The sequence below is a fragment of the Phragmites australis genome, chromosome 5 (genome assembly GCF_958298935.1).
Source record: "Phragmites australis chromosome 5, lpPhrAust1.1, whole genome shotgun sequence".
NCBI lineage: Eukaryota > Viridiplantae > Streptophyta > Magnoliopsida > Poales > Poaceae > Phragmites > Phragmites australis.
Genome location: NC_084925.1, coordinates 34,081,520 through 34,096,042, shown reverse-complemented (window position 1 = coordinate 34,096,042; position 14,523 = coordinate 34,081,520). Strand labels below are relative to the sequence as shown.

Here is a 14,523-nt window from a genome sequence, read left to right as displayed (position 1 = left end):
AAACATGAAAGAATAGTATGACAGGAACATAAAAACATCACAGGCAATCATATTAACTGTGACATAGTATGGCCCCTTCACATGGTGATCTCCATCGCCACGGTTCCTGTCCTCCGGGTCATCATGCTTCAAATCTCCATGATCTTGTACTAGTCTATTACACCTAATAGCACTAGATAAATTACATGAGAAGAAGCATCACAAGTCGACACGCAGGCCGTTATACAATAACATGACAGCCTTGGGCTGCAATTAACCATGACTCGCAGGCCATGAAAAATTACACACATGCATCACATATCACAAGGCCATACCAGTCACAACATTCTCTGCAAAAACGAGTTAAGCGTAGAATCGAATTCTAATGTCGTGATGGGATCATGTTATTACAACAATCTATGCGTGTACGCAACGGCGGTCCCATCGGATCTATGAAATCGCTATGAAAATCTCATCGGATCGATCGTATCGAGCCAATTCCGAGTCATTCATAATGCCTCAATTTCCATTAGATCAATCCCATTGATCATCGCGTGAGGTTTTTCCAGAAACGATGACAGCACACACGACCTCGATCTGCTGTTCTCCCGACCATGTCGCGATGCACGCAGTTAGCCCCGATGGTGATTCCAGCCGGTAGGGGCAAGTCGCACGCAAAAACAGGTGGGAGATCGAGCTAATCTTTTTGGCTATGTGGTTTCATCGACTGGCATCTCATCCGATCTCTAATTCACCAACCGTGCATTGATCAATCCATCATATGAACTGATAAAAAATAATAGATCTAATCTATTTCTATCACATATCTTCTATATGTGACTGATCCAGATCAAAAACTACGCAGGATGGCTCTGATACCACTGAAGGGTTGCGGGTAGGCTACGCTAGCACAAAATAAATTTTCTCTACCGCGTTCAACCAGGAAGCCATGCGAGTAGGGGATCATGAATCGTTACCACTTGACGAGCAGTGCAGCGGAAGAAGAGTTGGAGCAGACCAATCCAACGTCGTGCGCGTCAAGTAGTCGATCGTCAACCTCGTCCCGAGCACGTCCCGAGCACCTTCCGAGTACTCGCGAGTACGTCCCGAGTAGATCAGCACTGCAATAGTAGCAGCGCCTCTACGGTATCCACACGTACAAGGATGGAATCGCCGTGCGCCGGTGTGCTAGCACCGCGCGCCCGGCTAGGGTTTCGAAGGGAGTTCAGGAATAGGAGGCGGCTAGGGTTTCTTAAAAAACTCAATGCGCCTTGGCCCCTGCCTATTCTTATATAGAGCACGCTAATGGGCCTTTAATCAACATTAAAGCCCATTATGACTCTAAACCCTAATGGTCCTTTAATCAATATTAAAACCCATTAGCAGATCCAATCCGCAAACTCAATCGCCTCTAGGGCATATCACCAACAATACAAGACCGGACGGGGGCGCATTTTCAACCCTCCCCGTCACCTCCCGCAGCAGCCCATAATGGTTGCTTTCCATTTATGGTGCTTTGGAACTTGCGACATCCATTTCTGGGCACGCTACCGCCCTGGCGGGTATTTAAGCTGGGCGGGCACCCCGGAGAAGGCAGGTTCAGTACAACCAAAGGCCAGACTTAGTGAAGCACAAACAAGCCCGATGAGCACCCAAGAACAAGGAGCACGAAGCTCGAGACTAGACAAACATTCTTGTACACAGCAAACACTCAGAGAGACATTCTCAGAGCATTTATAGCATACACACAAGAGTAGGGTGTTACACTCAGTGCGGCCCGAACCTGTCTAAAAACCTCCTGAGCATTTACTACTTCCTGCATCCGATCCTTCCATTCCACCTGCATCGCATTTACGCCTATTTATTTCACCCGCAAAAACGGATTCAGAATCATCCCCCTGGCCGAATCTCAAAGGGGGTCTCTCTGGATCCCCGCTTGAGGAGTTCACCCTCTGACATGTTTTGTCCTCCTTCCGAACTGTGCTGCTATGTTTGCTTTGCTTTCTCATGAAGTGTAGCGAATTTCAAAATGTGTCAAATTGTTGGTCTATTGGGTTTTGACTATATTACATATGGACTCTCATTACATATTCTTTCTAATATTTTGGAACTCGTGTACTGACTTTTTTAGATAAAGTACTAACTAGATTAACAACTTTCCAAGTAATTTGGTTATTTCGCATTAGTCACAAGAGATGTATGTTACATCATCTTTTCTGAAAGTGATTCGTCTTTGCATAGTTATTCAAAAGTCGAGAATCATGTAGGATTTCTCTTTCCTTATTTTTGGAAAACGGGAAGTTACCACAAATGGTCAAGGTGATGTTTGTTCACCCCTGCAGAACTATCAGTTATCCTCTTGGGTTTCTTCAGAGGTCACCCTTTTTCTATTGAACATTGTCGCTAACTGTTGTGAAATACTATCTGGTTTCAGTTTTTACCCCCTTTTTTTTTATATGATACAACATTCATTAGCTGTATTATATGATCATTTAAATGCACATGTACAATAAATAAACTCGACAAGACAAAGAGACGGTTTGTTATTTATTTTTGAATAGATGAAAATAGAAATACTATATAGAAACTAGTGTTCCAACAAATAAAAGCTTGAAGTTCTTACGTCACCTATATGAATATTTAAAAACATTGCTAGTTTTATACAGTTCCCCTAAAATCTCCTCAAAGTGACACCTGTTCCATTGATCTTTCTTTCCTGCAGTCACCTGAAGAATATAATGTCGCATGTTGGATAATATCTTGTGGAAGGAAGTATACCGTTGTAACGCTATTGCAACATAATGAGTATACGGGGATTTGTAAATATGGATTGTATTGAACATCTCTGTCTGCTTAGCACCTCATCCATATAGTCGCGTCCTGCTTTGTTAGCTATCAGATGATAATATACTAGAGTGAGTGAGCAAACGTGTATCTTTGAAGATTATCTTTACAACCCATTTGGTTCGGGCAAACAGATTATAAATATGGTGCTAGGGAGCAACATTTAGATTCATAAAGCCTTTTATTTTTGCCTTTTTAGATGTTTTGCTCTTTCCATGTAAATTTTTTTATTGTTTTGTTGCATGTGGGTATTCTGGCACAAGTTCTTTTGGTATAATGAATTGAATCCTAATATCAAACTTCTAGGTTGTAACTGTAATTGGGATTTAGAAAGTATTTGTGGTATATCCACGTGAAAGGAAAAAAAATGCAACATCATAAAATATCTTATTAGATTTGAATTCCGAAACAATATAGGCCCAATAGCTAAACCTTACCAATGTTCTGGATGCACAATTATTATACAAAGCCTTTTTTCTGTAAAATGTAACTATATATACATCTTATTGCATGCATTCGACTAGCATTCTTCTCAAAATCATATTCATATTCAACAACAACAACTTTCTTGGGAAAAGCCTTTATTTTTTCCATGCAAGTTGAGGTAGGCTAGAGATGAAACCTAACAAGAGCTAAAAAAAAAGGATACATACATATATGTATGTATGTATGTATGTATGTATGTATGTATGTATGTATGTATATGTATGTATGTATGAGTAGTAGTAACAATAGTAAAGAGAATATCGATTCCATAGGTCGTGGTTCTGGTATGTGGATTGCTAATTTCCATGTGCTCCTATCCAAATATAATTCTTTGGATACATTCTGTTCCTTCAAGTCTCTTTACCCCATGTCAGATTTGGCCAACCCATATCATCTGAATTCTTTGGATTTATATTCAACACCTTCTGAATTTTGTACTTGATCAAATGGTATTCATATTTGGCTCGTTGTTTAGAGAAAATGTGGATAGGATATTGAAAGAGTATTATGCATCTGTATTTGATTTTTTTTTTTGCATTCCTATTATTAAGAGTTGTATGTTGGTGAAAATTATGTTTGTAGCTTCTCTTTTATTGTTAGGGTTTACTACAGCTATCATGTAGTTGTTGTCTTGTCGTCCAAGAGTCTGAAATCAAGGTTAAATGTAGCGCCACGTAAAAAAAGGGTTAAATGTAGCGCTCCATTTTTCATGTGAGGTCAAATATTATTTTCCATGCAACTATTGTTTACATAACATTTCAATATGTTTTTGGGATTTTTTTTTTGCAAAATTAGGTGTGATCACCCATGGATTTATACACCAGGGGAAGATTCACCCCGAAGGAAAGGTTTCCATTTAGACCGCACTGCTGTGAGATACTACCTTTTATACTATGTAAGAAAAGAGGGGCTAGCGAAGTTACTTTGAGCCTAATTTCTAGGAAGGTTTTTCAATTTGGCAGGTAACCTTCTTGCCATATTTGATTCGTACAAAATAGGTTGAAACCCCCTATCGATTCCAATTGAAGAAAGATTTGTTTTTCATGGCATCTGCAAGCCGCCCTAGCTTACATGTCTGTTTCATAGCATCTATCCATCACATGAATCTACCCCAAGGTTTTAAGGTTTGCAATAAGAATTTCTGTTGGTTCAATAAGAAATAGTTCTGTATTTGGTTCATCGAGCCAGAAATTTTGGATTGTGTCACATGTCCCAAACTATTGTGCTCAAGTACTACTACACCCTTCACCTTTTGTATAGCATTCTTGCATAGTGACATTGTGATAGTGATACCATATTGCAACCTTCTCGTTTTGCATTCCAGATAATATATTCAATACATAGTCAATTTTTTTTTTACTTTTTTGCCCTTTTTGAAAACTTATTTTACAAATAGATCCCTTAGGAAATTTTTTTGCAAATGAACCCTTTTAAGGTGCCTCTAACCTTTGGCTCCGTAGGTTCGTAGCAAGGGGCCTTGGGTTGCCATATAGTCTGTGCCATGGATGTTGTGGGTGATGTGGCAAAGCATGACAACATACCCTTTAGCGTCTTTGTTAACTGACACGTCGTGAAAGATTATGACGACGTGATCTAGGCATTAAATATGCAGCCCCTCTTCCTCTCTTTCCCCTCCCTCCTTTCCCCACCCCAATTGCACGAAGAACAGAACAGGGGCGCTCGGCCTCGTCTCTCCTCCCCTACTCAAGATCCCCCAGATCCACATGATTTGAAGCCGTCTTTTTGAGGATTTGGTTCAAAAAGGTAATCTCCTCCCCCTCCTACAATTTTGTCCAATAGATTTGCTCGGTTTTGTGTAATTTGGAGTGAACCCGAATTGTTAGGTTTTGGTGAAATGTAAGAGTTGTAGCTTGGATTTGTGTTGTTTTTGCTGTTGAATGGAGCGAATTAGTCTTTGATGTAGGTAATTTTATGTTGCTATTTGTAGCCCTTAGAATTACCAGTTTTGATGGAACCAAAGTATGGCATGGTTGTAGGCAAGGGTGGTCATGGGTCTTGTTTTTTTTTTAATGAATGTGGTTGCAAAATTGTAGATGAAATTGAGCTATTTTAGGTGGTTATTTATAGTGGTTCTAAAAATTTGGTAAAATATTGAAGTATTTACGGTAACACATAATGTTTGCATTTTTTGTAATGCTTATTTGAATTGATAGAGATTATGTGATTTTGTATGGATATAGATGGCTAGGTTTGTGGGGTTGCACCATGGAGGTATTGTGATGAGGGCCGATAATGATAGTCTGCAATTTGTTGACATGAGAGAGGAGGTGTTGCTTTTTGTTGAAAATACCTCTTAAGTTTGGGTGTTCGAGTGAAAGAGCGTTTGAGATGGATATAAGAGGGGGCTAGTGTTGGTTTTGAAGGGAGGATTGATGTGGGTTCGTTGAATGGACCACACATCAAGATGATGGCCCCAATCATTAGTGAGAATGAATGAGAAGCTTACATAAAAATCATGATGGATTCAGAAGTAAGAGTTCTGGACTTGGTAGAGAAGAGCAACATAAGTTGTTGAGGGCTCTGCCCGACGAGTATGCCTTTCGACCTTAACAACTCCGTTACCAAATGGGCTCCAAGGGGTTTTTCCTAGCTCATATTATTATGCCTAAGTGTTGTGTAACCGTGTTGCAATCGATTATCGTCAACCTTTATTCTAGTGCAACCATGATTTTTTTTTCTCAATTGGACAAATGCGTGAGCATCAATCGACAAACTACATTTAACATACAATATGCCGAACCATAAAAACAAAATCGACCATTCGACATAACACATGACATAAAAATTCATATTACACTCCATTACCAATAGGTGCATCGATAGGCACCGAAACTATGAGTTCACAAGCTAGAGATCATAAAGTTCAACAGGTGATCCTTAAGTTTCACAATGAAATTCAACTAGCATGACACAACACAAATTGTTCCAACAAGCACATAGCCTCTGCTACGTGCACTGAGGCTAGTTCCGCTTCCCTTTGGAGGGGCTTCCCTCGCACAATGTGCCCTCTCGTGCTTCCTCTCGCTTCGCTGCGATCGTCATACACTTCTCGGCCTCCTCCTCCATACTTATCTTTGCATTGTTCTCGTGGGCCTCTTCCTGCCACTTCTTTTTTATCTCAAGGTATTGATTGTCAAATTCACTGATCTTGGTACCAATCAACTCCTCAAATTCATATAGTGAAGGGGGCGGCTACAAGGATACACAAATTGTTAGGTCATCAAATAAAATTGAAATTACAGAGAAACAAGTTTTTTAGTTTCATACCATATGGCCAATCTAAACAATGCGCTCTCGCAGATCAAACTCATAGTTGGGACACATCCAATACCTCTTACTGCACATGCTCAAAGCATCGAACCTTGCCACTTTGTACCTATCACTACACAAGAAAAATAACCGCACAACACCATAGGGAGGATCTCCAAGGGAAAAGGTCATGCAACCTAACACATGAAAGCATCTAATTACATCAACAACATGTACAAACACAATAGGGCATTATTACAATACCACATGTAACCACTACATCAAGCATTGCCTAGTTTCAACATCCAATAACCTAAGGTCTCTTACAGCACAACAAAGCCAAGTAACAACTCCTCATACTTAAAGAACTCCCTCCAAATTAACTATGATAATCCATCATCTAGGATTCACCTCAAACCTAGGGTTTTTTTTGCAATGCCAACCAAATCACTCAAATCCAATTGGTACTAAGGAGGGAAGGGAGGGAGAGTACCTTGATCCGTTTAATCCACATGAAAAGCCACTCCACGAAAGGATTTAAGGGGAATAGGTGTGGGGGAGGTGAGGGGAGAGGGAATGGGCTCGGTCTCCTCTCTGGTGGTATGGGCATAGGAAATAGAGGGACAAGAGATGGGAGCCCCCACACACGGCTATAAGTGCCTAGGGCATGACATTGTGCCTTGGACCAATGGTGATAACGATGGCTGCACCGTGTGCAGCCAAATCAGCTTCAACATCCACAATTGAAAACACAACCTACGTGACAGCAGGATGACGTTAATTGATGTGGCGCCATGCCATGAACCTATGACGCCAAAGCTTAGGGCGTCGTAAAAATGGTCCATTTTCAGAAAAAGTTTTGAGGGGGTCCATTTGTAATATGAGTTTTCAAAAAGGGCAAAAAAGTCCTCCAATACATATTTACTCAAATAAGTTTGCCCTTAGTGCATGGTTTGTCTCAGAATACAGAACTCAATGGTATTTGGATATAAGCAGCATATTTGCCTGATAAGTTTACTATCATCTACTTGTTGAGATACTACTAAAATGATGAGAAGTTAAAACAGAATGTAATATTCAGGACCATTTTTCGCCAAGCTCTATTATATTCAGGCTGCTTCTCTATCATTGGATATATTCATGTTACCCATTGACTTTCTACTGACTGTTATAGTCCAAATAATTATAGAAATCATGTACACATGCTTACTAGATCATCATGGGTGACACACATGTCATAATGGATGTACATTTTCCAATTAAATAGGTTCACAGAATATTAGTGCATTCATTTTATGGTTATATTTTGCTCCGGCTTTATAGCTGAGTGTATCTAAGTACTGCTACAGTCATGCTGTGATATTGTACCATCTACTGTTAATATGACAATAATTGATTGGCTATTTTGAAACAAAATGATTGATTGAGGTGCGACATGTTTGATTTGAGTACATTTTACGCAATTACATGTGTCTCCAGATTTCAATTTCATATCTACTCTCTTGACCAAACTTTTCTGATTTTACTACTTTGCAGTTATTGAGAGATCCAACCTATACTCCAAGTTCCAGTGTTGTGTCTCTCATGGGTACCTCAAAATGTTTACTGTTGATGAGGGCCCTTATCTTGACTACCTTGGCCATAATAGTTGCCATGAATGCTGCACTCATTGTGGCACTGGTAATAAGGAAGGACTGCGGGTTTGCTGAGCTCATGGGACTCCCTAACACCATTCTTATGCTGTTTGGTCTGCTGTCCTTTGACTTCACAATGTATTTGGCATTTCAACTATTATGGGCTGTAAGAAGTACGGTAGATGATAAAATATGCTCACAAGTCTTGTTGGAAAGGGGTCATGATTACGGAGTTGGCAACAAAGAGAATCCCTTAATTGGTGCAACATATACTGATGATCATGTACTTGGAGGGTTTGAAGACACCATCAAGGCTCTGGGGACTGGGCTTGATTCAGTTTTGAACTCTAAATGTAAAACTAATTTACAAGAGCAAGTCATGGTTGTTGATGGGCAGGATGAAACATTTGACACTGGAGATAAGCCTTTGTCCAAGATACCCCAAGATCTTTTGGGTCAAACTGTCGGCAAAGAAGCTTCCATTTGTAAGGCCTTACATGTTGAGCCTACTGAATCATTCGCATGCCATGATTCATTTTTCCTCTCTGAACATGAAGGTAATGTGAGGAATCTGATTCTTCCCTATGGCCAAGTTCCAATGTCTAAGTCCCATTCTACCAAGAATATGCTTGACATGATAAATTATCTTGCTACTGAAGGTTTTGCTAATGGAGAAGTTGTAAGAAATGATATTTCTGTAGCCTTGAGTCAACAAGTTGCCAAATTGGTATCCGTAAGATGTAATGAGATAGCTGGCACTTGGAAATTCAATAATGAAAATGCTAGTAGCATGGATTTTGGACGAGTTCGAGAGTTTTTTTCTGCACACTTGCAATTTGCTGACATTCTTGATGAGTTCTGGGGGAATTTGTTTGACCTGCATGGTAAATTGACAGAAAAAGGAAAGACCATAAGATTGGACCTTCTTATCGGGCTAGATGTTGAGGACAAGATCCAAAGTTGCCCGTGCTGTTTTGATGGAATGCCTGGAGGACTTTGTGATCCTTTGAAGCCAGAAGATTTAAGTACCGTGAGGATACCACCTTTGTTTAGAATCAGTAATAGCATATGCCCCCAACAGGGAAATTGTACATTACCTGCTGTTGTGGAGCTCAGAAGGTGCATCATGGACTCATTCCTCAAGGAGAATTCTAGTCTATTGAGGGATGATAAAGTGTCGTATTTTGTTATGGAAAATGATCCAGTTCAAAATGAAGTTCCCATATATGAAAATTTTCACAGTGTTTCTCAATATATTGTCTTGGTAAGTAACTCTACATCTTACTGGGCTCCTTGTCCATTGGAGGAGCTGAACACAATGCCAGTTTTGGTTCAAAAATGTCCATCACAGCAAGTAGCTCAACAGGCACCCCAGACAAATGTTTACTTCTCCTACAATGAATTGAAAGGGTTACTCTTGAACTCTTTTGTGGCTTGTATTCAGAATATCTCGGATCTTGAGAAATCTGATTGGCTGATTCAGCACAGAGGTGGATATGACGAGAAGCTAGTAGGCTTGGCTGCTGAAATGGTGATATTTGGAGATATATGTCCAAGTGGGAAATTCAATCCTAATGCAATTGTTTATTCTGATGGTAAAATGTTCAATCTTTCCACCTCGGTTCTGGGTTGTGGAGATGCATGTATGTGGCAACCTAGCCTCATTATTAGCTTTGGAGTTTGGTGCATTTCTCGAATTTTTGAAGTGCTGCCTTCAGTGAAGCAACCTGTGCTTTTCGGGAAGTATAGTAGGGTTCTCAATCGTCTTCAGGTAAAACTATCATCTTTTGTTTACTCCTGTTATAGTTATTTCTTTTTAGGAAAAATAATTTCACTTTTTCAAAAAAAATCACCTTTCAAAAAGTCTCAAATATGCTTGTATTTGTGCATTACAAAATTACATATAAAAACATCATTTTTTGTCCTCCAAATCTCAGCATGCATCAAACCTCTTTTATTTTGAAGAAGATGAATGAATGGAGTTTAGAAATTAGTGCTGTTATAGGGTTAAGGAAACAACAGAATAGAGACAAACAAATGAAAATGAAAGGAAAAAAAGCATTTGATCAAAATCCAACTGTAAACCAGCTGATTAGTGGTTAAAAAATTTCTCAGCAAGGATCAATATTTTTGAAATTCTGGGGAGTTTAACATTGTAGGTAAGGCAAATTGCTATTGTTTTCAGCTTCCAAAGCCAAGATCACAGCATAGCTTGCATTTGTGACATTTTAAAGCAAGTTGTACACTAAATATACAAAGAATTGTGATCTAAGCATTCTTTTCAATTAAAATGAATTCGATATTAAAATAATTTTCAGTGGTTTCGCTTTCTCATTCTGAAATGAGGTTTCCAGTTACTACAGTATTAGCAGCTGAAATATGTGAAATATACTTTTTTATATCATAATGGTAAAGTGTAGGTATCAGTAAGGTAAATTGATGTCATAGCACGAGGCTTTATTCATGCCATTACCACTGACCAGAGTGTTGAACTAATAATTGAAGCACAACATAGGAAATTTAGAACTAACAATTGAAGCACATATGTGACCACCAAGCCCATAGTAAAGCACCAAGATGTTTCAAGCATTGCCATCACCGCGCCCATCCCCTCCATGCCCCTCTCTCTCTTTGCAAGCATTTCTCACCTCACCCATCACCGCACTCTCGAGCCCATTGCTGTGCTCCTCCTGAGACAGATCTCCCATCACCAAGTTGCCAATTTGTCTCCCAACAGACCTGCCTTTGCCGATCCCTCCCCTGACATCTGCTGTAGGATCACTGGCAAAGCGGTGGGTTGAGTTAGTTCGGCAGAAAACCACATGGGGAAATGCTGGCTGAGCGGTGTGAATGGCAGCAGCGCACATAAACAGGCACGTTCAAGATTGGTGGCTTGATGGCTATGGAAGTGAACAGGGCAGGCAGTGGCTCCGTTAAATTTTCCGAGTTCTCATGAAACCTGCCAGACTTTTTGTTTGAAACTTGTGAAACTTTGCTGAATCCTAACTGAAACATGCATTTCTAATGTGAAATTGCTTAAGTTTTTGCTTCAAACTAGTGAAACTTGGTTGAACCTTCCCAAAACCTGATGCTGATTTGTGAAACTTGCCTTATTATTACTTCAAACTTAAATCCTTTGTGAAACCATGCTGAAGCTCGCCAAAACCTGGAATTTGGAACTTGAAACTTACTGAACCTCTAAACTTGAAAACTGAAACTTATTCGCTGCTGTCCCATTGGAAGGACAGTATACCACACCGGAGTTGCTTTGAAAATGAAATATACTTGCTAATCACATTGTGCTTTGTGATACTAGAGATGTAATATCTGCTTGATAATGGTTATTCTTGACAGCTTCAATAAGGGAAAATTACATCTGTAACTGTCAGATATGAGCAATCTAGTTAACTTTCCTAGATAACAGCATCGTAAATGAGGAACGAACAGTATTCTCATTGCATTGCTGGGCCAGCTTACTGATTTTTCCCTCTCTTGTTGTACAGGGTATTCTGGATACTGCATTCTTGAACCCTGTTCATCCTGTTTCCATATGTCCATGCACCGACACTGTTCCAGATTTGACGTTTCACGATGGCAGCCAGCGTATCAGTGCAGAAGCTGTGTTGAAGAATCTGATGGAAGTTGAGGCCGCCATCTATGGTCAGAAGCGTGCTGGAGTCAAAGGTAAAGGGAAGAAGAACCTGAAATTTGTTCTGAAGCGCTATAAACGCTGGCTATTCAAGGCGGCATCTATGGCAGGGCAGAAGTAGGATTTCCATTCAATAAAAATCAATAATAATAACGAGCAAACTCTCCAAATGCTCTGGTGATTAGAGACTCAGATATTTCTGTATGTGGTAAAACTTCGACAAAAGCTTAGCTATGTCACCTATGGAATCTGAGGCTGAGTTGAGACTTAAATCATTTGATAATTCCTGTAAGTCGTTAATACTAATGCCTTCTGTTGGATTTAGTCCAAGAAATTTTCGTTTAGTATATTACTGTTAGAATTATAATGTTGCAGGCTAGTTTCTTCAGAAAAGACGCAGCACAATGGAGCATAACAAGTGCCACAACCTGAAAACTCAACCACATTGCAACTGAGTTGAGCTGTGGGTCTGTTAGCTTTGCTGCCATGGTGAGAAGACTTGTTAATCACTTGTGCGATAAAGTGAAACCCCACAGGGTACCTTACCGAAATTCTTATCCCAGCATTATCCGGTAAGAACCCTACTTGATCTTGGAGATAAGATCCTTTGGAAGTGACTTTGCTATGAAAACTGAACACTTCACGTACTCTGACTAATCTGCAAGCAGCCGGTCGGCCAGAAACTCTTCTTTTGACAAATCTTCCATCCAAAAGAAAGGCTGAGGAGCCGCTTGGGCCAACATTTTACTGCTGTACTATCGCAGTCAGTGACGATGCCCATGAATGAAGGCCCTGAAGCTCAAATCGAACGGAAAGCCGGTGATTTCGACGGCCCACGGTACGCATTGTGCATAGCCATGGTGACGGCAGTAGGCGACAGGCTACAGAATACCACACCACGAGTGTCCAAACAACGCCACGCGACGGGCAAAGATAACCCGGAGACCCGGCGCAGCACGCCCAGCCCCGCCTACGACGAACGCACCGACGGCCACCTTTCCGACGCTTTTCGCCCTGACCTGCCGTCCGAGCGAACAGAAACCCCTTTGGGTTTCCTCTGCCTTTCGCTTGCGCAGGCCACCGCGGCCGATCTAGGCAGGAGTTTGGAAGGGCTCCGTGTCGGGCGCAGAGCTGACAAAACATGTGGATGCGTGCGCGGTTCGTGCCCGGAAAACAGGCAAAGCTGCGGTTGCTTTCCGGCAGTTCGGGCCCCCTGCCCTACACGAGACGGAGGGGGCGTTTTCTGACAGCGTTGCGCAGGTGCAACTTGCGCGCGTTTGGTAGAACATGTGGAGCGCTATGCGCCAACAGGTCACCCCGCACCCGGCGCTTGGCGTCCGATCGGGCGATACGAGCCTCGGGGCCTTTGGTTGGAGGAACGCAAGCTTCATAGATCACCACGAACAGCGGCAGAGCCAGAGCAAAGTGACATAAGTCTAGGAGGAACATATTGCGTGGAATTGTTGAATGTATTGTATTGAGTCTCTCGAACGGTATAAATCGAGTATAGAACGAATATAGAAATTTGAGGGGTGAAAAGCCTCCCGATACATACAGTAGTCCGGGATTACAAGTCATAACTACCAAATATACTCTAATATCCCCGCAGTCGTAGCGGAAGCATCGCAGACGATCAGACTGGAGAAGAAGCCGAAGGTAGTAAGCTAACGGACTGACATCCCCTCGCAGTCGTAATGTCGTCGTGTTGCAGGTGTTTCAATAGGAGTAGAGACCGATGAGTAGCTTATGCATATGGTAACCTTTGTGCCAATATCGAGGTAGCCGAGAGCGAGGCGGGTAGCCGTGGTCGAGAATGCCGTGCGTGAGGTAGCTGTGGTCGACGTAGCTATAGTTGTGGTTGCTATGGTCAAGGGAGCCGCACTTGAAACCACGGGTGCAAGGAGGCGTCATGGTGACGGGCACAAGTATAGTGAAAATGATCCTATTAAGTTATGATTGTGATTTTAGTGATTAATAACAACATAGTTATTGAGACTAATATATTTGTCAAAATATATGTTAGTAGGTCTCATAGATGCAATACATCAAGAAACAACCGTAGCTGGGATAAAGTTTGATTGAATTGGAGAAGTCCTAGAAGAATTGACCTCACCTAAAGGTTCAGTGAAAGGAGTTTGTACCCACTGGAGCATTATGCACAGAGGCTGATAGCCTCACCGGATAGTCTGGTGCTCTGTGTGTTGAACTCATTGAAGTATTTCTGACAAAGGGGGAGAAGGCTGAGGACCTCACTGAATAGTCCGGTGATCTGCATAGGGTAACACCAGAGCATTTCTTGTAGAGAAGAATATGAGTGCAAAAGACTGAAGATCAACCGACCGGAAGGTTCAATGCTTTGTTTGTGCACACTAGAACATTTTTTACATAGGCGGTTGCAAGTGCTGAAGAATGAAGATCAACTCACCGGATAGTCCGGTGATTACAGATGTAGTTACACCAGAGCATTTCTAGGGAAAAAAAGAGAATGTTTAACTCACTGGATGGTCCGTTATGAATGGAATGAACACTGGATGAATGCATCTGAGCATTTTACATAGAGAAGCTGCAAAGATTCTAATGTCTAAAGATAACTCACTTGAAGGTCCGATGATGGATTTGAAGGTACATCGGAGTGTCCGGTATTCACAAAAGCTGTGAGTG

The 14,523-nt window shown here is 41.2% G+C and overlaps 1 protein-coding gene across 1 annotated transcript; it reads left to right on the top strand.

Moving 5' to 3' along the window:
* Nucleotides 1-8,163: 8,163 nt before the first annotated feature.
* Nucleotides 8,164-11,983, top strand: LOC133918006 (uncharacterized). Its single transcript, XM_062361794.1, has 2 exons — nt 8,164-9,984; nt 11,717-11,983. Exons 1-2 carry the CDS (start codon nt 8,164-8,166, stop codon nt 11,981-11,983), a joined length of 2,088 nt encoding a protein of 695 aa, XP_062217778.1.
* Nucleotides 11,984-14,523: the final 2,540 nt, after the last annotated feature.

Coding starts and splice junctions, on each gene's coding strand:
- LOC133918006 (XM_062361794.1), top strand. CDS start 8,164: ATGGGTACCTCAAAATGTTTACTGTTGATGAGGGCCCTTATCTTGACT. Junction 9,985..11,716: donor GGGTTCTCAATCGTCTTCAG/GTAAAACTATCA, acceptor CTTGTTGTACAG/GGTATTCTGGATACTGCATT.